Below are 25,050 nucleotides of genomic sequence, written 5' to 3'. Positions count from 1 at the left end.
ACTGATCCTCTCCAAGTATATCCTCTATTTTCCTTTCAATTCTTCTTTTAAGTATCTTTGCTATTATCTTTGCTGTATGTGCAATAAGGCTTATTGTGCGATGGTCGCTGCATTTTGTAGCTTTTGTCTTTTTCTTTAAGGCAATCATTGTCACTTCTGTGAAGTCCTTGGGCCATTCCCCAGTTTCATATATGGTGTTTATTAGTTTTGTCAGTGTTTTCAAACCACCTTCTCCCAGTAACTTAAGCACATCTCCAGGTACATCATCATCTCCTGTAGCTTTTCCGTTCCTCATGTCCTTGATAACTTTTTCCACCTCACTTTGTAAAATATATGGTCCTTTCTCATCTGTATCTACTTCTTCTTCCGGTTCCACTTCCAAGGTTTGTGGCCGATTAGGTCGACCATATAGTTCTGTAATATAATTTTCCCAAATTTTCAGCACTTGCCTCTGATCTACTATTCTGTTCCCCTGGATTGTATTTCAGATAAATTCAACCATCTAAACACAATGCAATGTAACCTGTCATTGAATTCAAATTTAGTTTAAAAATAGAAGTGACACTGTTTGGCCTCAATACTAGCAGTGCTGTTATATAAAAGGTAAGGTAAAGTTGTCCCTGTGCTTAACTCATTAAGCATGAAGGCATATGGGGGAGTAGATGTATAGATCCACATTTTTACTGGGCACTAGCTGGAGGTGAATGGTCATCTTCACACCCCCGGCTGCTTTACTACCGGGGAAAGAGCCCCTGGTACCCATTGGATATGAGGTTGGGTGAATCCCAGAGCCGGTTTGGACAACGTGGAGAATAGAAAATTCTTGACTCTACCAGGACTCAAACTCCAACCCCACAGTCATCCAGCCCATAGCTGACTACACTATCCCAGCTCCTCTATTATCTAATTCACTAAAAAATAGAACCTATGCCATATAATCTTACTCTTGACAGTGTCATTAAATAAGAAATGAAAATTTTGGAAACATATCTTGTGCTGATAATTATCGATGTATATGAGCATGGATGCTTTTTGAATGGGCTCAGCCAGAAAATTTGCTTCCAGACTTCAGTTTAAATCCTCGTGAATCACCCTTTATGTTCAGAATAGAAGAGTAAAATGTTCTTAATATAATTTCAGTCTTTTATGTTAATATTTAGTGTATTTCCCCCTTTGGGCAGCAGATGCTTCCCCTCACATATATGAGGCCATCTTTGTTTCTTTGCTGCTTGTTCTCAAGTGTATCCTACCAAGTGAACTTGTATGTTGTTCTAAGTCTGTATTTATGGGGTACCCAGTTCCAGTCAAATGCCAGTTAAGTTATCTGTTATAATTGCATTGTTTTTGAGCTCCATATGTAAAGGCTGTGGATGTGAATGCCAGGATAATGTCTGCCATCTGCCACATTCTGTTCTATGCACATTCATTGTCAGCTTCACATCTCACTGGATGACTTAATCTTTTTATTTATAGCAGGATTATTGTATTACATAAGAATGAATCAAGAATCCCAATGTTCAAGCTCAAGGAAAGTGCTACAGGACACGTTCATGTTCACAAAACGCTGCAGAGTTGACACCACTGTACGTTTTTGTGGTTAATTTTTGACACTGTCAGTTCATACACTGTATATTGTTGAATGCTAGAATTATTGGATGAATGATGAATTGGAAATGCTTATAACCTAATCTTATACTGTGGGACTCCAGCCTTAGAATTATGTCTGTAATCGACAAGTATTTTGATTGTGTTTCAAGACTGTCCATCTCAGTTACTTCTGTTCATCCTGTATTTCAGGAAATATTTTTTGATATGTGGTTCGGTTACAGGCATGAATATTATAGACATGAATTAAACACTTCAGTTGAAACTTTTTATGAACATTATTCCATTGGAGTGCTCTCATCAACTGTATCAAAATGGAAACATTGCGAATTCTTGGCATGGGACAACATTAACACCATTCAGTCTGGGGTACGTCTTACGTGTTGTCAAGGATGATGCTTGGACACAGGGATAGTTATCATTGTAACTTGGCATATGAAATATGTACAATGGGGTAATAAAAGTAAAAAATGGTGAAGTCCCTGTGCTTATCATGAAAAGTTAAACAGTTCCGTCCAGTGTGACTGGCTATCACAATTCACAATGAACGGAACTGTTTAACTTTTCATGATATTGTAGTGTGATGGACCAGAATGAAACAAATCAAATTCCCTGTGCTTAATTAATGCATATGTAGGGGGAGTAGAGATATAGCTCCACTATTCTTGAACTTAGCACAAGGTGCAGGACAGTGGTCAGCTTCATGTATCAGCCACTTTATCTCTGGGCAAAGGGCCATCAGTACACCTTAGTCAGTAGGAGGCTAGGTGGGCCCCATTGCCAGTCTCGACGCTGTGGAGAAGAGAAGAATATCTTGTCACTGCCAAGAATCGAACCCCAGTCATCCAGCCTCTAGCCCATTGCTGTACCAATTGATCTATCATGGCTTGCATATAGTGGTTTGATACAAAAATTGACTTGCAGTTTGATTGGTATTATAACATACAAAGCATAATTCTTCAGAAACATAAAAATTCACTTACTCACTCATGGAGCTGAGCCCTTCTTGAGGAGCCGCCGATTTTGCAGGTACTCAAAAATTTCCCAGCATCTTATGGAACCCGAAGGTTCATTACCATGTTCACAAGAGCCCTCCACTTGACTCCATCCTGAGCGAGATTAATCCAATCCATACCATCCCATTCTGTCTCTCGAAGATCCATTTTATTATTGTCCACCCACGTACGCCTTGGTCTTCCCAGTGGTCTCTTTCCTTCAGGCTTTCCCACCAATATCCTGTATGCATTCCTCAGTCTCCCACACCTCATCCTCCTTGACTTGATCATTCTAATTATACTTGGAGAAGAGTACAAGTTATGAAGCTCCTCATTATGGAGTTTTCTCCAACCTCCTGTCACTTCATCTCTCTTCGGTCCAAATATTCTCCTCAACACCCTGTTCTCAAACACCCTCAGTCTATGTTCCTCCCTTAATGTCAGAGACCAAATTTCACACCCATACAGAAACATAGACAAAATTCTAGGTTTGTATATTCTAATTTTTAGGTTTTTGGACAGCAGATGAGAAGATAAAAGGTTCTGGGCTGAATGGTAGCAAGCATTACCTGAGTTCAGTCTCCTCTTAATTTCCTCCTGAATCAGGATTTGATTTGTTATCGTCATTCCCAAATATCTGAACTGTGCCACATTTTCAAAACATCTGTTTCCTATCATTATGTCATGATTTAGCCCTGCATTTTGGTGATGAAACAGCAACATATGCTTAGTTTTCTCTGTTTACTCCTAGACCAACCTCCTTACTTGCATCACTTGAAGTTTATGTGTTTTTCTTTATGGTATCTATATTATCACCCAGTAGATTCACATAATCAGCATAGACCAACAGCTGATGTGTCCCATTTAATTTCAGTCCCACCTGATTTTCCCGGACATTCCTAATGGCATATTCTAAAGTAAAGTTGAAAAGTACTGGTGATAAAGGATCTCTATTTTAGATCATTCTGCGTAGGAAAATTATCAGACAAATATTTACCTATATGGACTTTAATATACGTTTCGTCTAAACACATTTTAATCAGCCTAACTAATTTCACGGGCATCCCAAACTCTATCAGAATATTCTACAATACTTCCCTCCTAACTGAATCGTAGGCTTTCTTGAATTCTCTGTATAGCTGATGTACTGTCTGATTGTACTCCAATTTTTTCTCCAATATCTGACGACTGCAAAAGATCTGATCTGTAGTTGATCTGTTACATCGAAACCCACACTAATGATCCCCAATAATTTCATCTATGTATGGACTTAACCTTGAGAGTAGAATATTGGATTAAATTTTGTATGAAGTTGATAGCAGTGATGTCCCTCGATAATTACTACAGTCAGTTTTATCACCCTTCTTGTGAACTGGTACAATAATAGATTCCTTCCACTGATCAAGCAATTTTTCCTTATGCCAAATAGAAGTAATTAGCTTATGTATCTTAGAACGTAATACTTCGCCTCCTGCTTTGTTTCCTAGTAGGGTCTACTGCAAGGTGACAAATGGTATCAGGCACTTTTTTACACCACAGTTGATCATAGTATTTTATTGTTGAATACTCTTGAAATTGACGGTAGGCTCATACAGATAGAATTTACTGAAATATATCTTTCGGTGTTCATGGAGTTGTGAATTCAAGCAATCAAATGGGTATATTGCCATTGTATTACATACATAAACCTAACAAGTGTCCAGTTCGGTTCTCCTGTTGGTTTCCGATTAGAGCTCTTGACACAGTTTTATGAAACTGGTCCATATGGACATCTTCCAAATGCAAGGTTTGGAAAGAAAAGAACCATCGAAATCTTCATAAACTAAGTAACATTATGTGCAGAATACTAACCACACATATCCAAAGAATTACTGGGTTCTTGGACTTTTTCCATTGTCCAAGATTTCTAGATAATAGAGGACATGACGTTTCAGAAGTTGGATCTGTTTCCATCATCAGGTGAGAAAGGATCCAGTTTCTGAACTGTCGTGTCCTCTGTTATCTAGAATTCCGGACGATGGAAAAAGTCCAAAAACCCTGTGAGTCATCCACCATTGTCAGAACCCTTTAGAATCTACACATGTCCACATCAAAATATTGTCAATATAGAACAGACACAACAAACAAACAGAAGACTTGCTCACTCATGACCTACATAATTTACATTCATGCAGTGGGGCTTGGCCATTATATCCCAGAAGATAACCTCAAATTCTACAAAACTCTACTTGCTCATAACCTTGTTAGCAGATGAGAGGTTGTTGTCCACTTGATGCCACTTCAGCCACTTCCCCCACAGGGAAGAAACCCCTGGATAGGAAGCTGTTTTAATTAGGCATGTTAAATGTAGAAAGCAGTCTTCTGGGATTTGGCACCGTGTATATGTGGTGTTAACCGACGTTTCGGAGGAACGTATCGCCTCCATCTTCAGGGTAGAAGAAAAAATATATAAGAAATCTGCAAGCAAAGAGACCATGAGAACCGGTGACAGACTGTCTGCTTTTACCGGTTCTCACAGTCTCTTTGCTTGCAGATTTCTTATATATTTTTTCTTCTACCCTGAAGATGGAGGCGATACGTTCCTCCGAAACGTCGGTTAACACCACATATACACGGTGCCAAATCCCAGAAGACTGCTTTCTTCATAGTCACCACCGTGAAAGCCTCAAATCTTACATGTTAAATGTAGTTCAGCTGTTGACAGTTGTGCTGCACTGTGTAGTCTATAATCTGTGGCATAGCCTTTCCCATTCCTTTTTATTCTCCCATATGTGCTGCCTGTTTTGGTTATTCTCAGAATCATTTGGTTAACCCAGCTTCACCAGAGCCAATACCTTTAGCCTTTAGCCAACTTTTTCAGATTTCTGACAGGCCTTCAATCCTACCATGGTGGTACCAGGAACCATGTTCCTGCTCTGTGTCACCCAGGTAAACCTCCCCTTCCAGTCCTACATAATATAGATCTACAGATTTTGTTTGAAGGTTATGTAGCATTGGCAGAAGGCTTAAAATGAAAAATGTAATTATTAATGTTTTTTGCAGTGGTTTTTGTAGAACAGGCAGAATAATATTAAAAACAATTAATTTAGTGGTAATTCTTATTTAATTTAAATGGACTGCAACATTTATGAGCAAATAAAAAGTAAAATATAATGCAGTCCCTTCCACTGTCAATAGATTTATGTGTGTGTGTGTGTGTGTGTGTATGTATGTATATATATATATGAAAAATACATTGGCCATGAAATTAGATTATACCAAAAAGTATGGTTTGACAAAATGCAAGGAAAATTAATTTATGCCTCTGTGGAGTCTGATTTTATGCAGTTGGTGAACTAGGTTGACAGCAGATCTGTATCTGCAATAAATTGATGGCAGTGAAAATCTTGTGAAATGTAAGTCATAGAGCTTTGTTTCTCTGTTTGTGCCAGGTTGACAACCAGGATGATTTGCCACACACAGTATGCCAGTCCTGCTCACAAAAGCTTGGCTCATTTGATTCCTATGCAGAGCAGTGTCAGCGTGTACAGGCCATGTTCCGCGCAATGGTTGAAGCAACTGTTGAAATGGGCGATGAGGTTGATACCAAAGTTGGGTTAATAAGAGAAGAATTTCTTCAGGAGAGTGAAGATAAAGGTCAAGCTGAAGAGGTACATAGGAAGTGATGCAGTGTAGTCTGGTAGACGTTTATATAGCTTAGAGGTACATAGTCTAGATGAATTCCAGTGAAGTCAAAATGTTGATGAAATTGTAAGTATACCAACCTGTAGTGTGTGTTGCAGCCTGTGGACAGTAAGAAGGACATTGAGATGCTGGCCATAGAAGCAGATCCCTTCATCCCATCAGACTGCATTGCTCCGGGAGTAAAGAAATCCAAAGTGAAGGCACTCAGAAAGAGGGTCCTCCGAACAAGAAGTAATTTTAAGGCTCGTGGGAAGAAAGTGAGGATTCTGACACGTGCTGGAAATGAGAATAAGGGTCGACAGGAAGGAGAGAGGGAACGAGAGCGTCGTGTCAGCAGCAGACTGCAGAGTCTGGCACAGACGCAGCGGGACTTTGAGGCAGCTACAGCTGGAGTTACTGACAATGAGTTAAAAATCAAGGAGGAGAAAGATGAAGAAGATGGAGGGGGGGGAGGTGAAGTGGAGGTGCCGCAGCAGCCCACTGCCAAGAAACGTAAGTGAAGTACTGTTGGTGTGATGGGCATGTCGTGTAGCATGCATGGAGGAGTAGCAGAGGAGGTACCCCTGCAGCCAGTTTCCAAGAAATGTAAGTAAAGTATTGTTGTGTTGGGCAGGGCATGTAGCTCACACAAAGGAAGTGTTGGTATGATGATCAGGAAATGTAGCAAGTATGATGATATTCCACAGCATGCGGCTGCCAAGAACCATGAGTGAAGCATTACTGGTATTATTATATGAAGAATTTGAGTTTGGCTGTATGTGTAGTGTCAGTGGGAGAAACAATAAATGCATGCACAATTCATGTTAGAGAGCCACAGGTAAAGAGAGGCTGGAAGAAGACGCTAGAATGTGTAGGATGTAGGTATATGAATTTCATTTAACTGTCTTGAATTTGTTCAGTGGGACATTGGTGTAGGCCATAGCAATAATGTGAGTAATGAGTAATTACCATGTTGCTATATATAAATCAAAACTTCATTACATTGACTTAATGCCTGAAAGTCTGATCCTTTAGTATAATGTTGAATATTATGCAGATATGCATTGTTAGTATCTATGGCCTCATGCTCTCCTGTTTTTGGTGGCGTGTGCCTTTAGATTTTCTATGGTGGACTCACTGGTCATGTTCTTTTTTGTTTTTCTGTGTTACAATCTACATATTGGAGTTTTGTTTATGGTGCTCTTTTCTAGTTTTCTGTTGAAGTGTAGTTTCGTTGCTTCTACTGATGTGGTGTTCTGCCCCATTGTGTTGTTGGGGCACAGCACTATGTCACTTGTTCCACTTAAGTTATGAAAAATATCAGATATGATAAGTATCGATTTACGGAATTGTAAACATCCAAACCAGCTTAAAGCTAATAAAGTGAGGTTTCATGATGTAGTGAGCTTTGCATACCTTTTTGTATGCTATTAAAATTGTGTCTATTTAGAAATAAATTCCTCAGAAATTATAGTGAAAGTTCATAAAACGTTATTGTGTCTATTTCATAATAAATAAACTGTTCGGTGTTCAACCAGATACATTTTACAGCCATATCAGTAGCTAATATCATCCAAAATGATGGATGTCTTTGTGCAGCGTCATAAGTGTGAGAAGTAAGTCTTCCAGTACTACTTTATTATTTTTCCATATTATTCTCCGTCATGTAGTTCTCCAATTTAATGGTTTCCCTGTACTCATATACCCATATTCTATAAATGTCGATAATTCCAGTCCTCTTCCACCAGCTGTTTTATTAATTCTTTATAGTGTCTACTTTGGTCTGCTGTTTTCAGTTGGTGGACAGTAAAGTAGTTGATTCTAAAGGGTTCTGACAATGTTGTATAACACTCAGAAGTAATGGTTTTTTGGACTTTGTCTGTTGTATGGTATTCTAAAAATCCAGAGAACACAGTGTTTCAGGTACTGGATCTGTTTCCATCTTCAGGTGAAAGGGGAGACACCTACCCTGTTGGGTCCCTTAGAAAGAGCTAACCTCAAATCATTGGACATGATCGATCCATCAGTCAATCATCCAGTGATTGAGGATAGCTCTTTTGAAGGGTCTGAACAGAATAGGTGTCTCCCCCTCTCACCTGAGGATGGAAATAGATTCAGTTGCCAAAACATTGTGTTCTCTAATTTTTTCAGATGTGATGGACAAGGTCCAAAACCCCATTAATCCAGAGTAAAATAGCTGCTTTGCCTATGTGAATTCTTCCTTCTTGCTGTATATGCATGTTACCACAACAGTTGATTTTCAGTACCCCCACTCACACCCTATTTCATCTACGTAGATTCATTCTTCTGGTTTCAGCTGAACGGTTTCTACCTGATTAGTGTGTGACATTTCACATGTTGCAGTGCTTTTTATTGGTTTCTTTTTTCTTTCTGTATTTTCCCCTTCCACAAAATTTGATGGAAATGAATAATTACCTTATGCTTTGAGAAGTAAAAATAAACATGTTTTGGTTAGGGTGCCAGGCCAAATGTTCTGTGTCAGTTCCTGGGGTTGTTGCCTCTCTGTAAACTTGAATGATGACATTCATTTTCTTTTATTTGTATCAGGGGGCCGACCTCCTAAAGCATTAGTGGGTGCAGCAAAGCGCAAGGCCAAAATCCCACGAATTGTAAAGCTGAAACCACTAGAAACTGCAATTAAAGAAGTGCCCAGTGAAGAGGACAATGATGGCAACTTTGATGCCAACAATGACACAGCAGACAATAGTGAGAATAATGAAGATGAAAATGATGATCATGACAATGACGATGATGATGATGAGGATGAATATGATGATGACGATGATGATGATGACCTGAAGAAGAAATCTGAAGGGAGTGGTGAAGAGAAAGGTACTTCATCAGAGACAAGTCATCAACCAGCCATATTTAGGTATGAATCTTTTAGTGTTTATATTGGGTCACATTAGCTGTCATGATGGAAACGGGGCGACCACTTGTTGATTTTATCTTGTTCATTCATGTATAAAAGGAGATACAAACATTTTGCAGCCCATACTACTATCAGACTTATTATAGAAAGAGATAAATTATTTATTCAAGTAAATACATCAAGCGACACTGAAACAGGAGAAGCGTGTTGTGATACGTGCATGACCTTCAAGCTGTCTACAAGCTACAACAGGTATGTCTGAACAACTGAAATGTGAACATGAATATTTCTTAAGTGAAATGGTTATTCGTTCTTGAACATTACTGCATTATGTGTACTGCCAGATTTCATTTTGGTGTCCTTTTTTGAATTCTCCTTTTCACAAAAATTAGACAGTATGCCACGTAATGAATTCCTGTGAAACAGGAAGTGTTGAAGACAAGAAGTAATCTGTTTGGCCTTTCATCCTCAGAGATGGACCACTGAATGAAGTTCAGTAGCATTTATTATGGTCATTAGCTAAGCAACCAGCAAGAAGCAGGTGGCTGGCAGAGTGTTCTGCCTGCCACCTGCTTTTTGCTTATTGCTTGTGCAGTGTGTTGCTTAGTCCTGAAGGTGGAGGTGACATGTTCCTCTAAAATGTCAGTGGACTTCTAGTGCTTTCCCATATGCTTCTGCATTGAAGTGTGTAAGCACAGGAAGAGAATGCAGTTGAACATCCTGAAATACGGTCTTCTCAAATTTTCAGGAACAAGCATGAATTGGTTCCAGATCATGTTACCATATCATCTAGGAAGAGCTGCTATAAAGCAAGCTGAACTTCCTGCTAACCTCTTAAGACATCAGTGAACTTGCAGATGTATGCACTCTGTATTCCCTGCTAAACAGACATAAATACATTGTATGATGAGGCACCGACCTAACAGTTAATGTTAAAACTATACTTCACAGACCTCCAAACAGTTTATCAAAAAAAAGTCTAGAATATACCATTGTCCATGGGAAAGTACAAGATTGCAGTGACTGACTTTGTGATATAGACTATCGCTTGAATTGATTTAACCTTATTGTACAGCAAAACTCTTGTTTTATAATATGATAATTGTCAAGTATCCAGACTTACTATGCAATTGCAGTTCACTAGTGTGTAAACATGATCGCGTGTTTCCCTGATGATGGATATGAATAGCCAAAACATGTAGCGACGCTAATTTAGCCTTGAACACTATTGTGTTGTGACGGACTTAATAAAGAATTGTAAAACTTATGAATATTTGTAATGTGCCAAGTGGAAGTTGCTACCAGGGGAACTCAGAACTTGGTTAGCAATATGGAACAAGTTAATATAACCTACAGACAGCGAATGACTACTGACAGATGAACTCTGGAAACAGCTATTTCATCAACCTCTGCTGTCATGAAGATTATTTTGGTATGGATGTTGATTGGATCTTCCTTGCAGTATCACATGGGAAACATGCATGTGATGGGATTGGCAGAACGGTTAGAAGGCTAGCAAGAAAGCGAAGTCTGCAAAACTCTTATGCAGAGCAGGTCATGATGTCAACACAACTTTACAAATGGGATGTCGTAAAGAATTCCTCAGTCACCTTTGAGTATTTTACCATTGAAGACTGCAGAAAAGAAGCAGCAATGCTCGAAGAGAGATTCAGGAAAGCACAGACACACAGAAATACATTGTTTCATTCCTGAATCAGGTTCAGACAAAAGTGTTTTTAGAGGCAGATGTGTTCAACACCAACCATATAGTACACTTTAAAAATGAAGAGTATGAGATGGAAGATATTAGAGGATTTGAAACTTGCAAATATGACAGAGAGTGGTGGGTTGCGTTTGTGTTACAAGTGAATGACAGTGAAATTCGTCTAATGTTTCTACATCCTTGTGACCCCAGTAAATCTTTTCATAGGTCCATTACCAGATATTTCGTCAGTTCTAGTTGCAAAAGTGCTTAAAAGTGGATCCAGAAACTGCAGCAGGTTACACATCTCTTGTCAGTAAAAGAAATCTTGTTGCACCACTGAGAAACTAGAAATCAGGCTTTGCATATTAAATTGCTACTCTTATGTGTAATACATCTCACTTAAATGAAAACTGATTGCAATATTATGGTGAACGAACATATGAGTTTCTTTTTTGCCTTTTTTATTAATAATGTATTACCTGTGTAGCTTACTATAATTTTTACTTCAAGTGACTAACAACAGTATGTATGTAATGTGTATCTCATTAATCCGTCAAAATGTACTAGAAGAATCACAATGTTTAAGAAAAATCTTCCATAAATCATACATTCATACCAGGGCCAAGGTCAAAATGTTGATGTGCCATATTAGGAGTGGCACACCAAATGAAAGCCCTACAAGAAGTATGTTAATTAGGGCCAGAATTATAAGCATTTTAGGGAATGGGAGGGGCAGCAAATTTAAGGAGAACTTATAAAGAATTCTTTATAGGGATCTGTCATCACACAACAACGAAACGGTCTAGGCCAACAATTTTTCGGCTTTTAGAGCCATTATCAGGCTCACACACTATTGAACTGCATTTCAATGTGACATTAGAGCTGGATACTTGGCAAATATGTTACACTATAATAATTCAATAAAATTATAAGAATTATAAGAAAGTTATAAAATAAAATATGGTTAAAACTATTCATTTAATGTTTCATACTATGAAGCCAGTGTTGCAATCTTGTTATATTCCCCCCGGACATATAGCGGTATATTCATGACTTGTACATGTATAGTTAACTGCTTGGAGGCCCGTTATATTGGTGTAGTATTATTTGGTATTAATGGTTTTGCCGGTGCCTTGTCTTACAGTGTTTTTGTCTCCTGTGGTGGGATTAGAGATTGCAAAAAAAAAAAAAAAGAGAGAGAGAGAGAGAACTTATAACTTCAAAATTAAATATCTTTGATATTCATTCAGATAGAAAAGAAGAACTTTATATTATCACTCACGCATCAGATTTTGTAAGCTTGCCAAATGTCATTAAAATCCAAGATGATCATATCAGTTGGTGTGTTAATTTGATATGGAATGAACCTACAGGATATCATGTTCAGTTATTGCCCATATCCACAGGTGGGAGTGCCACGTTTGTGGAGAGGTGTGCAGAAACTGGAACTCCCTGTCTGTACATTGCAGACGAATGCACGAGGAAGCAGCACATGTGGTGTGTCTGTGTGCTAAAGTACTGGCCAGCCGAGCATCCATCATAAAGCATCGACTGAAGCACACCAACACTTACAAGTATAGGTGCAGGAAACAGCAGACTTGTGTATCATAGATTGTGTATAAGATTTCCCCATATGTATGAATTTGAGGCCAGCCATGGTTTCTTGTAGAAATAGTGACCCTTCATGTTGACAGATGGCAGTTTAGCTAAAGGACAGCTGTATTAACAGGAGTGGAACAACTGGAGTAACAGAGTTTCTAAATGTGATCCTTGTGACTTTTATTCCCTCATGAATGTTCTTTTATTTTACAACAATGTATTGCCAGCATCATAAACTAATTTTTGCTTGAATTGCATTTACCAATTCTTGTATAAAAAGAACTTGTTAAAAAATTCAGTTCAGTTCAGTTTCAGCCTTTTTTAATGGAAGTATTCTAATTACCAGCACAGTACAAAATTAAATTTACTTGACAACTTTCATTGTAGATACAAATTCCAAATTCTGGTTATTGTTATTTACTCACATAATTTGCTCAAACTTACTTTTAGAAAATAAATATTGACAAAAATTACATAATTGTATTTTTATCTTCAACTTTTAGCACAAATGATTAAATGGATACGAAGTAAGGAATTAATTATGCAATTTCATGTACTACAACCCCCTCAGTTCAAACAGAGATATATTGATTCCTTTGAAGTACATTCATTGTGATTGATCAGCTCATGAAATATGAGTGTCTGATCCAACGAGTGGCCACAGGCAGGTAGCTGGTCATGGCCTATCAGAGCAGAAGAGAAATAGAGATAGGTAAAGAAACAACCGTATCTAAGAACTTGCAATCAGTGGCATCCATATGCCTTTGCTGCTGACCTGTGCACTGTACATGCTATTCATATAAGGTGCAACCAAATTACAATTGGAATAAACACTGGGTTTCTCAGTTGTCTTTAGATTTCACATTTGAAGTCAACGTGATATTTTGTTTGCACATACACGATAAATAATTTTAGGTGACATACATCCAGTTGTTCCTTATTAGTCCTGCTGAATCTCATGACAACTGGAACTGCGGATGCAGATGCAGTGTGTCTGGAAGTATGTGCTTGCATGCTCTACCGTGCAATTCCTTGAGAAACATCGACACAGATATGCGCCTTGATATAATTTTTGCAGAAAATTTAGTTGGTAAAGTTGAATGCCATATGGCAACATGACATGGGTGATTTCATTTGCAATTTTTGTAAAAAATACATATTGGTCAAAATTTTATCAAGGGACATTTTCTCAAATTGGGCAAGTGAGCTATAATTTTTTTTATAGTATCCCTAATTCTTATTTGGTTAATTAGATAAGAGTGAGACTTTTTACACTTGATGGAATGTAATTAATGCAGAATCAATTATATTATCATATAAATCTACGTGAAATACATTGGTACATCCTTGAAAATAATTTAAAGAAAATCAACATGAAATTTCTTAAACCTTATGATATACTCAGTTCTGTTATGGCAGATGTAACTGATGACATCAGAATTTAAGGGTTTTCAATATTTTAAACCTCTGATGCACTCATGCTCATTACCCTTCACAGTTTACTGAGTGTGTCTTTCTGGAATTGAACTCAGCTCATGACGTGCACAACTCTAAACAGGTTTTCCTTGCTCAAACTCACAAATGATTACTGTTCAGACAGTTGCCATGACATACGTGTCCCTCGGGGCACAGGAGGCACATGCAGGAGAGGAAAAGCTGTCAGTCAGGTTCCCCACATCCCTGTGCCTTTCACATGTATGGTCTTACATTAAATTGGCAATAATAAGCAGCGATTCGGGTTTGGAAATATTTCCAAATGGTTGTCTGAAGGCCTGCTTGAAATCTTTCAGCTAGTTCGGCTGGGGGACACACTCTGATCGCAACAACTTACAGTGTGCTTGTTCAGACTCTTAGCATAGTCAACACATCACAATTTTTCCCCATTGTCACTTTAATAAATTTTTAAAAAGCTAGTGTGAATTGAGTTTATGCATTATATGCCAGTTAACCATAATCCCAACCCCCTTATACTGTATTAAGCATTCAGTTAGGCCTGTTATTTCTTGTGTTGAAATGCCATGTGAGAGTTACAGATTGAAACGAGTATTCATGTATGATACTCATGTGAAAAGTGAGAGAAAATTCCTGCATTAATTTCAGGATGTTACAATTTGAAAAAGAAAAATTACTCATGTTGTAGTAAATTAATTTAGGAGATAGTGGTGTTATTAAAAAAAAAAGAACCTATTAATACATCAAGCATTCACCAAAGAGAAATTGGATGGAATCTTTGCTAGGCTTGAACATTCTTCTCAAAAATGACTTAGACATTTTGCAGAAAAGACCAGATTTTAAAATTTCAGGTTTGCTTTGTTTCTGAAAAGGAACATCAGTGCATTACTGAACATTTCCTGGAAATGCGACAGATGCATGGGTGACACCATTTAACATTTTCAACGTGTTCTCTTACCTGGGTGGGTTTTGTTTGAGATTTATTGTCTTGTAGGCTTGTTGATTGTGCTGTGGGTCCAAACACAAATGGAAGGTTCTTCACAAGTAGGACGTGTCCATATTGGCAGTTCTGCTGGGAGGTGCTACCAATCTAAAACAGTTCCAGCCAAGTTCAAAGTGATGGTTACAATTTACACTGAAAGAAATAAGAATTGTGCTTTTTCTCCCTAATATGTAGTCATAAAGTTCCTAATCTGTTGATTAAAATATATTCTTTAAAGAGATATTTACATATCTCATGCATCACAAGTTTCAAACTCAATTTTTGGGGTTGAAAGGTGCACAAATCATGCTAATAAACACTGCTTATCCATAAAGCGGTTTATGAGATGCAGCATACAGACAGACAGACAGGAAATCCACATTCTGGATTCATTTTATGCAGTTTCATAGATAATGCTTCAAAGTGCTTACAGCATGCTTTGAAACATACTACAGTGTTTCCTCACTGTTTCTCTGCATGTCTTGTGCAGGTGTACCAAGTGTGACAAAGCATTCCATCGCCGTGCCCTGTATGATATTCATGTTCTGTCACATGTTCCAAAAGAAGAGCAGCCATTCGTGTGCTGTAAGTGTGCTCGCAGATTCCACTGTGAAGCTCTGCTGCGCCAGCATGAGAGAGTGCACCTCCCACGAGAGGAGAGACTCATCTATCCGTGTGACATTTGTTCTAAGAAGTAAGTGTCTCTGCATTAATGCAGCAGTCCTCAAACAAAAATTTCCTCTGGCCATTTTATGTTCTGTGACCACATGTCATAAAACATGTAACTTTTTGCATGCATGACATACCCCATAAAGAGGGATTCCGTTAATTTATAATTTGAAGCAAAGCATGGGGAAAGTGTTAATATACAGCATCTTGCTAAATGGGAATATGTTCACTGGACACTCTTTCACTGGTAGCTGAGGAAGATTTTCATCCATCAGTTTGTTGCAGTACACAGTTCTCAATAAATGGAGATGAAAGAAGGGATGCAGCTATATAGCACAGACCTGCAACACATGGTAAAAATAGTCGAGTCTGCAGAAGTTATGAAGAAAATTTATCTCATGTCTGAGATAAGGTTTTGAACAAAATATTTATTAGTCATGAAAATCACTGGAGTCCACACAAGAAGTTACTGGTGGCCACACTTGCAGGTTGTTGCCTAGCAGTCAGAGGCTGTGACCGGTAGAAGTGCTGGATATTTAATTTTCTGTACTTATGGAAAGTTAAGTAGGTGATTTCAGAGCATACTGCAGAGTTATAGAGTGTCTTAAGTGTTAGTCATGCAAAGGAATACCCAAAATCAGTGGCATAAGGACCAACTGAATGTGTGTGATGGCAACTTATGAAATGCAGACAGCCTGCTCTAAGAAGCAATTGAACTGAAGTATGACTATGGTAAAACTTTAAGTGAAATGTTCTTCTTTTATGGAATACATCAGTTTTTAATGAAATTCTGATATTTCAGAAGCTTTGTATGCTTCTATTTACAAGTGATATAAGGTGCACTGGGTTTTACAAGTCCAGAGTCTGTGAATTATGTGGAACTACTCAAAGAGTAGTGTACTTTGGTATGTCCTGATTTAGACATTGTTAGTTTGTGTTGTTCAATATACAGGGTGACGCAGGAGGAAATGTCAGTATTCTGGCAGGTCATAGTATCGGCCATTCTAAGCAAAAATTGTATATGTACATGTGTCCTATTATGAACGCTTTCCGAGATGGAGCTATTTCACTGTACCCTTAAAAAATTGTTGATGAGAATGAGATATTACGTACTATCTACAGACCTTTCTTTATTTTTCCACATAATTGCCACTTCTTTGTACACATTTCTCCCAGCGCTCTGGGAGTTTGAAAATTCCCCTTCTTTAAAATTCCATTCCAGCCATCTGAAGACACTGATGCACTGCTTTCTGAATTGCCTCCCTTGTCTCAAAACGTCCGTGCAGCTGATCCTTCACAAATCTGAAAAGATAGTAGTCGGAGGGTGCCAGATCAGGGCTATAGGAGGGGTGTGGAAGAACTTCCCACCCCATCTTTGCAGTTGGTTCCAATGTGAGGCAAGTGGCATGGGGGCAAGCGTTGTCATGCAGGATGATGATGTTTTGTCCCAGACGTTTATCGCGCAATGCCTGACGGAGCTTGTGCAACGTCTGGACATAACAAGCAGCATTGATGGTTTGCCCAGGTTCCAGGAATTCGGCCAGAATAAACCCCTCTGCATCCCAGAAGACTGTGCCCATCACCTTCGCAGCTGATAGCACTGTCTTTGCCTTCTTTTTTGATGGAGAATGCAAATGGTGCCATTCCATACTCTGCCATTTCGTTTCAGGCTCAAAATGGTGAAACCAGCTTTCGTCACCTGTCACAATACAGAGCAAAAAAATCATTGCCTTCGTGTCGATATCTCTGCAGCAGTTCTGAGGTGATGGCTTTTCGCTGACCTTTGTGGTCTTCGGTCAATAACCGTGGGACCCAGCGAGCACAAACTTTCCTGCTCCGAGGCTCATCTTCAATGCTGGTGTTCCCATCTTTAAAATGTTTCACCCATCTTCAAACACTGCTCACACACATGCACACACTTCCATAAGCATGCTGAAGTCTGGTGAATTCTGCAGCAGAGATTTCCTTTTTCACAAGAAATTTCATGACAGCACGCTGGCGAAACGACATACGGTTGCTGACCATTTTGTTAGGAGTGATACTGGTCACGTGATGCAAGCTATTGACATCACAAGACACTCAAGGTTAACACAACAGCTGGTTCCACCTAACACCGTACTCTCTTTCGTCTGCTGTTCCCAGATTGCATGCAAAAAAAGTTGCTCATGACTTTTGGTACAACCTACGTATATATAGATTCCAGTACAGTTGAAAGTAGCTTCATCAGTGAATAGTGTTAATGGAAGCAGTTGGTGTTTAGTATGTAACCAATGACAAAATTCTAGATACATGGCACTGTCCCCTGGGTGTAGATTTTGCACATGCTGTGGGTGAAATTGGTACAAGCATCATGCAATGTTCACCATACAAATGTTCGTGAAACACTGAGACATGTAGAAAGTCTTCACATGCTAGTAGTAGGGATATGCTTACCATTTCAAGAATATTTTTCTGTTCCTCCACATGACTGACGTGCCTGTTTGGATGAAATCCTATAATGTCACTATAAACAGTCACAACAGCCAACTGACGTGTCACACAGATTCACATGCTTCAGACAGTGGTGCAGTACAACAGAATGGAAGGACAATATTGGGTGCCAAATCCAACTACTGCACAGTGAAAGAGCTCTATCTCAAAAACCATTCATAATAAGACACATATACACTTTTTTTGCTTAGAATGATCATACTGTGACCTCCCCAGATATTGACCTTTCCTCCTGGGATATCCTGTATATGCAGATTTAATTGTAATGTAATTCTTATTAATGTGGCTGGTTTTGGGCTCCTCTCCTCATTTCATAAAAAGACAAAGATAAGAAAGTTTCAGTTATTCAAGCTCAGAAATTGTAGTGCTGACTGAGGTGCAGAGAAAAGCTCTTTGATGCCCTTACTATTTCTGTCTTATATTGGCCTCCATAAAACTCAGCCTTTTTAAGTTAAGCAAATTAGGTGACCTTCAGAAGTATTTTTGGTAAGTGCTAGTGTTGCAGTAAATAATATTCATAATGTAAATTTGTTGTTATTGCCTTTTGACTTTACTTTTAAATTACCCAAAAGATCAGTTATCATGTTTCACATTGAAAATGTCCCCCTGGAGATCTTTGATTACATGTTATTCACATTCTGCAGCATTTTCTGAGAATCCAACTAGTGCATACATCCAGGTACCCCTGTAAAATGATTGTGTAAGGATGATAGACATGCGCGCACACACGTAAGTAGAAATGGAGCAGGGGAAATCGTTGCCTCACATCAACCCTAGTAGCTAAAGCAGGAACTTCTGAGACACTGGTGTTTCATTCAACAAAGATACAGCTTAGAATGGTTTTTACCAATTATGTAGACACATAAGAAGAAATTAAATCATTCATGTTCCAGTGGAGTATGATATTTCTGATGTAACTAGATTCAGCAGTAAGTCGGCAGTGTCAGCTCACTTGAAAGCAGTTCACTTTGGCGAGCGACCCTTCGTATGTGATCAGTGTGGACACAGCTTCACTTCAAAGGGAATCCTACAGGAGCACCTCACCATCCACAGTGATGAAACACCATTCAAATGCACTCAGTGCAAAAAGAGGTATGACTAACTTTGAGGCTCTGTGCCACAACCTCATCACTCCATGCAGGCAACTATTTCCACCACCAACATCCAACTTGACATATGACACAGTGAATATTGGCCTGTAGAAGGAAGCATGTCTCATAAGAAAGAAACATAGAAAGCAGGACACAGTTCGAATGTCCAGTGCAGTGTAGGGTTGTGTGATAATCCTTGCTTCAATGTGTCATGCAGTTGTTCTCCTGGGTTTTATTAGACCCTACACTGGGAAAAAGCAAAATGCATGAAACATAAGCAATTACATCATTGTCATTATTATATATGTAATTTAGGAACAATAATGCCTGGTTTAAATAACAAGGCTGATGGGAGCACAGATTTTGTGAAAGGGTTGGTGAACTAAGCACAGATGTTTGAAGCACCTCTAGATATTTGTCTCATTTTGACATTTCATGGGGGAAAAAAAAAATTAAGAAGGATTGGAGACAACTAAAAACATTCTAAGATTTTTCAGCTGTCAGAGGATGTTTGTCTACAAAATCACCACTTAGAGATGTATGATTCAGTTACCAATAAATATCTGACATTCTTTGATTTGAGAAACATTTTAGACACACGCAGTGAAAAAGAGTTTTCTTCCTGAAGATTTAAATATTTTAATAATATCATGATGTTAATGGAACATTGTTTTCGCATTCAGCCAGGTGCCATATCATGATTAAGAGATTTCCTCTTTCAACCAGTGAAGGTTAGGTCTTCTCCCAGAACATTCTGATTTTTTTACTGAGGTACTGTATTGCTCCAGCAGATTTCATTAATCTTTCTGGTTTCATGAGATTTGCTTCTCATTTATAAATAGGCAAGCTCACAGGAGTGAAAAATAGAGAAAGACAAGTCAGTGGATGACCAGTGATTGAGGTTAGCTATTTGTGAGGGGCCCAACACAGTAGATGTCTCCCACCCCCTCAGCTGAGGATGGAAACAGGTCCAGTTTCTAAAACATTTTGTTTCTTAGTATGTTCTTCAGAATACTAGACGGTGTATGAAATCCAGAAACACAGTAATCCGGAGATAAGATATCTTATCAGCAAGTAAAGATTTGTAAGCCAGTCACAGTAGCCATGCGGTGTGAGGCATGAACTGTCTTCGCTCACTCAGACGCTGGTATTGTGGGTTCAGATCCCACTAAGAGCATGGATGTGTGGTGTTTATTCTGTGTTTGTGTTGTCATGTGTTTAGGTAAGCCTTGCGATGGGCTGATCAGTCATCCAAGGAGTCCTACTGTCTGTGAAAAATGATTACGGAACTGAATACGAGGCCAGGGCCCTGAATGGGCTGGAAGAGCCATTGGGAAAAAAAAAATAAATTTGTAAAGAAGTTTTATAGCCTGTTTGAAATTACTGGTACTCTTATATGCTTGAAGAGACTTCAATATCATGAAAAATCGTCATTAGATATGGGAAGCTGTTCAGCATTGAAAATGGATACAACCAAACATACGTTTGGATCCTTACTGCTGCATAAACCTGCTGAATTTTAAATTTTTGTGGTCCAGTTGACAGTGTTTATTAAAACTGTGGTCTTCCGATGTATGTATAGTTGTGTGGGTGCGTAGTGATGTTTTGCAGGAATATGCTGCAGCTATCTTGAAATCTGAAATGTTTGGAATAGGCTTGGTCATATAAGCAGGTTACAGAGGTGGTCGTGGGACCCAAGGAGTTGGGGTGAAGAAAGGAATCTTGTCCAAGCCGGGGGGAAGAAAAATGACAGAATCGACACTAGTAAGGGGCAGACTAGTTTATAGTCACAGCTGGGAAATGGAATGATGAGAAAGAGCAGATTTTTACAGGGATCCACTGTTTTATCCAAGAGAAGAGTGGAATTATGTGAGAAATGTTCCAAAATGGCCCTTTTCAGGGCCATCATAAGTTTTTCTCACAAAAAGGAAATTTTAACTGAGAATTTGTAAAGTACTTGCTCATTTCAGGGCCCCAAGGAATGGGATGTGGAAACTAAAGGAACAGCCATGTTTTTTGCATCAAGGACCCTGGTCATTTAGGAGGAAGTAACCGGTTTGTTCTTGGAGGGAACTTCTTCCTTTCCTTCAGAGAGTGGATGAGAGGCTTTGAGGAACTGCTGAGGCAGAACCCATCCTCCCTGTTTATGTTGTTGGGGTGGAGCTTGAGCTCTGTCCCTTTGCTTATTAGCTGAACCCTGAACCTTGACATCCTAACCATGGTGCTAGTGTTGTTCATCAGGATTACAAAGATCAGAGTTGTGCCCTGCCTTGGCTGACTTCTGACGTTGATACAGTTGGATGTGATTATGGTGTTCATCAAGCCACATCTGTGTGGAATGACTGGTCGGTCCAATGTTTATCTTCCCATGCTTGCAGAGAGTGCTGTATACACCTGATGATTTTAGTCTCAGCTCTGAAAAGGGGCATTTTTTCCCCATGTTTCATCTGCTTCTACTGTCCTCCTGATAATGACAGTGGATCCTTCAAAAGGTCCATTCTTTCCAACTATGTAATTTCTCACCTGTGACAGTAAACTGGTCTGCCCCTTATAAGGGCCTTATTTCTTCCCACTCGTTCAGACCAGTTTTCTTTCTTTACCTCCTCTCCTTACTTGTAGCCTGCCTATATAATGAAGCCTATTCCTGGACCTACACCCTTCAACCTTGAAAATGGAGGCAGTATGTTTCTCTGAAATATTAGTATCCACCCACAGAACTGCACAGTGTCAACTCCGAAGACCACAGGCGTAACTGCTCAGTTAGGTTAGTTTAAATGAGTAGCATAAGTTCTGTCTTGCAGTTTGCTAATTTCAAATAACATTTGAGATTTATCGTGGCTAAAGAATCTGTGATGCTGCAGTTTCAAGACAAAGTACCGGCTGAAGATTCACAGTGACACGCATCGGGAGACTCCTTACCAGTGTCCAGTGTGCCCTCTGCAGCTGTCCACAAGACGCACATTGCGCATGCACCTTGTAGTGCATCGAGATACCAAGGCCTACCAGTGTGCAACTTGTGGTAAAGCATTTCGGCGTGCAAAAGACCTTAAAGTGAGTGAAGCTTAAACTTACCACCTATGATTGATGTCTCACTGTGACCACACATATTATTTGTACATTAGGACACATTCTTGGAGCTTATTTCCCTCCTCTCCCTTGTACTTTGGCCTTCCTTACAGTCATGACTTTGCCAGGTCACTTGAAGTGTTCACTGTCAAAGTACTCAGTCAGTATAGTTTTTTTAATGCTAGTGAGGTGGAACTAAGTCCCTTGTACTGCGGCCACTTCTGGCCTACTGTACCAGCCCCAAATGTTAGGTGAGGGTGATTGTGGAGCAATTGGTGGAATGAAGATTGGCAGGGGAAACTGAAGTACTCGGAGAAAACCTGCGACAGCGCCACTTTGTCCATCACAAATCCCACTTGACCAGACCAGGAATCGAACCCGGGCCACTGTGATGGGAAGCCAGCGACTAACCGCTTGAGCTGTGGCGCGGCCTCAGTCAGTATAGTTCCTAGATTATGGGCTAGATAACTGGAGTTTGGTTCCCAACATCAGCAGAGATTTTTCTCGGCCTGACCATATCCAGACTCGTTGTGGGGCCCACCTAGCCCCCTGTTCAGTAAATACTGTGGGATCTTTGCTTAGGGGAAAACTGCCAGAGGGTGAAGTTGACCACTCACCTCCGTCAAGTGCCAAGGTGGATTGATGGATGAAGTTATACCTCCATTCCCCCATACATCTTCATGGCTTGGTGCTGAATTAAGTACATGGCCAAATTATGCCTTTGTCTAGTGACTGCCAGGCCCCTTAATAAATGGCCATGATTTGTTCTGCAGTCCTAAGTTTAGTTACTGACACTTGGTAGTAGAACCTGAAAGTTCAGAACCATTGTACATCATACTGGTCAAGTTCAGTTCACGTATAATATTATATGCTTCAATTCAGCTTTAATATTATTTTCCTGCCTTCCCTTCGGTCTTGGAAGGAGCTACTTTCTGTGAGGTTTCTCAACCAAAGTTCTCTGCACATTATTATTATTATTCAGTAACATGTGTTTCCCTTGCATGGAGTGCCTAAAATGATTTTATATCTGTGTCTTGTCTTCGAAGTTTAGCACTAAAACTAGCAAATAGATTTCACTAAATTTGGAATTGAAAGTCTGCACTGAAAGTTGTTGAACAGATATAAGTTTAATACAATTATTGACCTTTTGGACATTATCCATTATCCATTTTACAACGTTTCGGAGACTGGATTCTGTCCCAGTCGTTAGGTAAAAGCCAACTCAGTTGGGCCCAGTCGATAGGGCTAGTCACTGTCTTCAAACACCAGAACCAACACAAGGCAGGACATAAAGAATCAGCAAGAGTTCAGATAACCATTAAAATATCCATACACATGAAGCCTTGCACCTGTGGCCAGAGTCCATAAAATCAGAATACTGTCAAAATAGAAGCCAACACTAGAAAACATTTGGGTGTTTGGAGATGGGGACTAGCTCTCTTAATTGGGTTGAACTAATGAGGTGTTTGCCTGAGAACAGACACACTCCAGTAAACAAAATATCGTTTTTAAATAGAAAAACAGGACAGTGGATAATGTACAAAAAGTCATTAAATTATATTATTATATGATCATCACAAACTTTAAAGATACTTTTCTGCTCCATATGAAGCTCAAATCGAACTTCTTGTCTTCACAGACTGTGCTGTAAAAGATACAGTGAGCTCTAGAACTTATATTTCAACATTTTTTTATATTGCTTATAATTAACACAATACATGTAAAATAGCATAGTTATTCATGTAATTTATGCACTTTTTCTTTTAAAACAAAAAGCCTTTTCTGAATGTTGTGGTGCATAAAATATGCAAGTGTTAACTTGTTAGAGTATAATTTTACGTGTTAGATTGAAGTAAGGTAGTTGAATGTTGGATGCATTGTGGTAACATTGTATGGGTACTCATGCCTATGGACTCCACCATATGATTCCTTGATGATCGTTGAGACAAATATACCTCCTGATAATATTTTAACCTGTACATAATTTTCATGGGAAAAGTGATTAAAGCTGAACAAGGTGCGGCAATACAGTGTGGATATTCAAACCTGTGTATTCCACCATGTGATTACTTCAACACTGAGATGAAAATTTCCCTTGATAAAATTTTCACCAATGTATAATTTTCACAGAAACGATATTAAAGTTGCGTGTGATGAGCAACATGGTGTGGATATTTGTGCCTATGTATTCCACTGCAGTTTGCTTCTTAACGTTGGAAATTAAATGCCCCCTTATATAATTTTAGCCAGCACGTAATTTTCATGGAATTTGTAATTAAGAAGAAAGCCGTCTTTTGAGGGTGTTTGAGAGCAGAGTGTTGAGGAGAATATCTGGACCGAAGAGACATGAAGTGACAGGAGGTTATAGAAAACTGCATAATGAGGAGCTTCATAACTTGTACTCTTCTCCAAGTATAATTAGAATGATCAAGTCAAGGAGGATTAGGTGGGTAGGGCATGTAGCACAAATGGGGGAGAAGAGGAATGCATATAGGATATTGGTGGGAAAGCCAGAAGGAAAGAGACCACTGGGAAGATCAAGGCATAGGTGGGTGAACAATATTAAAATGGATCTTAGAGCGATAGGGTGGGGTGGTATGGATTGGATTGATCTGGCTCAGGATAGGGACCAGTGGAGGGCTCTTATGAACATGGTAATGAACCTTCAAGTTCCATAAAATGCTAGGAAGCTCTTGAGTAGCTGCACAATTTGCAGATTCTGAAGAAGAGTTCAACTCCATGAGTGAGTGAGTGAGTGAGTGAGTGATAGTGCATCGTTTGAAATATGTTGTTAAGGGAAAAAATGTGGCATATAATTGTTTTTCTGAAAGCTGGGGCGT

The 25,050-nt window shown here is 39.1% G+C and overlaps 1 protein-coding gene across 10 annotated transcripts in view; it reads left to right on the top strand.

The window, feature by feature from the left end:
- Nucleotides 1-25,050, top strand: part of LOC111868519 (zinc finger and BTB domain-containing protein 24) — a 140,262-nt gene that overhangs the window by 111,264 nt on the left and 3,948 nt on the right. For 7 of the 10 annotated variants that reach the window (XM_023859215.2, XM_023859220.2, XM_023859221.2 and 4 more), the window contains 7 exons: nt 6,032-6,250; nt 6,383-6,776; nt 8,832-9,156; nt 12,268-12,441; nt 15,385-15,588; nt 18,975-19,145; nt 22,006-22,195. In XM_023859215.2, coding sequence (XP_023714983.1) covers nt 6,032-6,250; nt 6,383-6,776; nt 8,832-9,156; nt 12,268-12,441; nt 15,385-15,588; nt 18,975-19,145; nt 22,006-22,195 — 1,677 coding nt within the window. Of the gene's footprint in view, nt 1-1,782; nt 1,975-6,031; nt 6,303-6,382; nt 6,777-8,831; nt 9,157-12,267; nt 12,442-15,384; nt 15,589-18,974; nt 19,146-22,005; nt 22,196-25,050 lie in introns of those variants that run through there. The other 3 variants (XM_033753075.1, XM_023859217.2, XM_023859224.1) reach the window with 3 other exon arrangements.

The sequence above is a fragment of the Cryptotermes secundus genome, unplaced genomic scaffold (genome assembly GCF_002891405.2).
Source record: "Cryptotermes secundus unplaced genomic scaffold, Csec_1.0 scaffold206, whole genome shotgun sequence".
Lineage (NCBI taxonomy): Eukaryota > Metazoa > Arthropoda > Insecta > Blattodea > Kalotermitidae > Cryptotermes > Cryptotermes secundus.
This window is presented reverse-complemented; position numbering and strand designations above follow the sequence as displayed.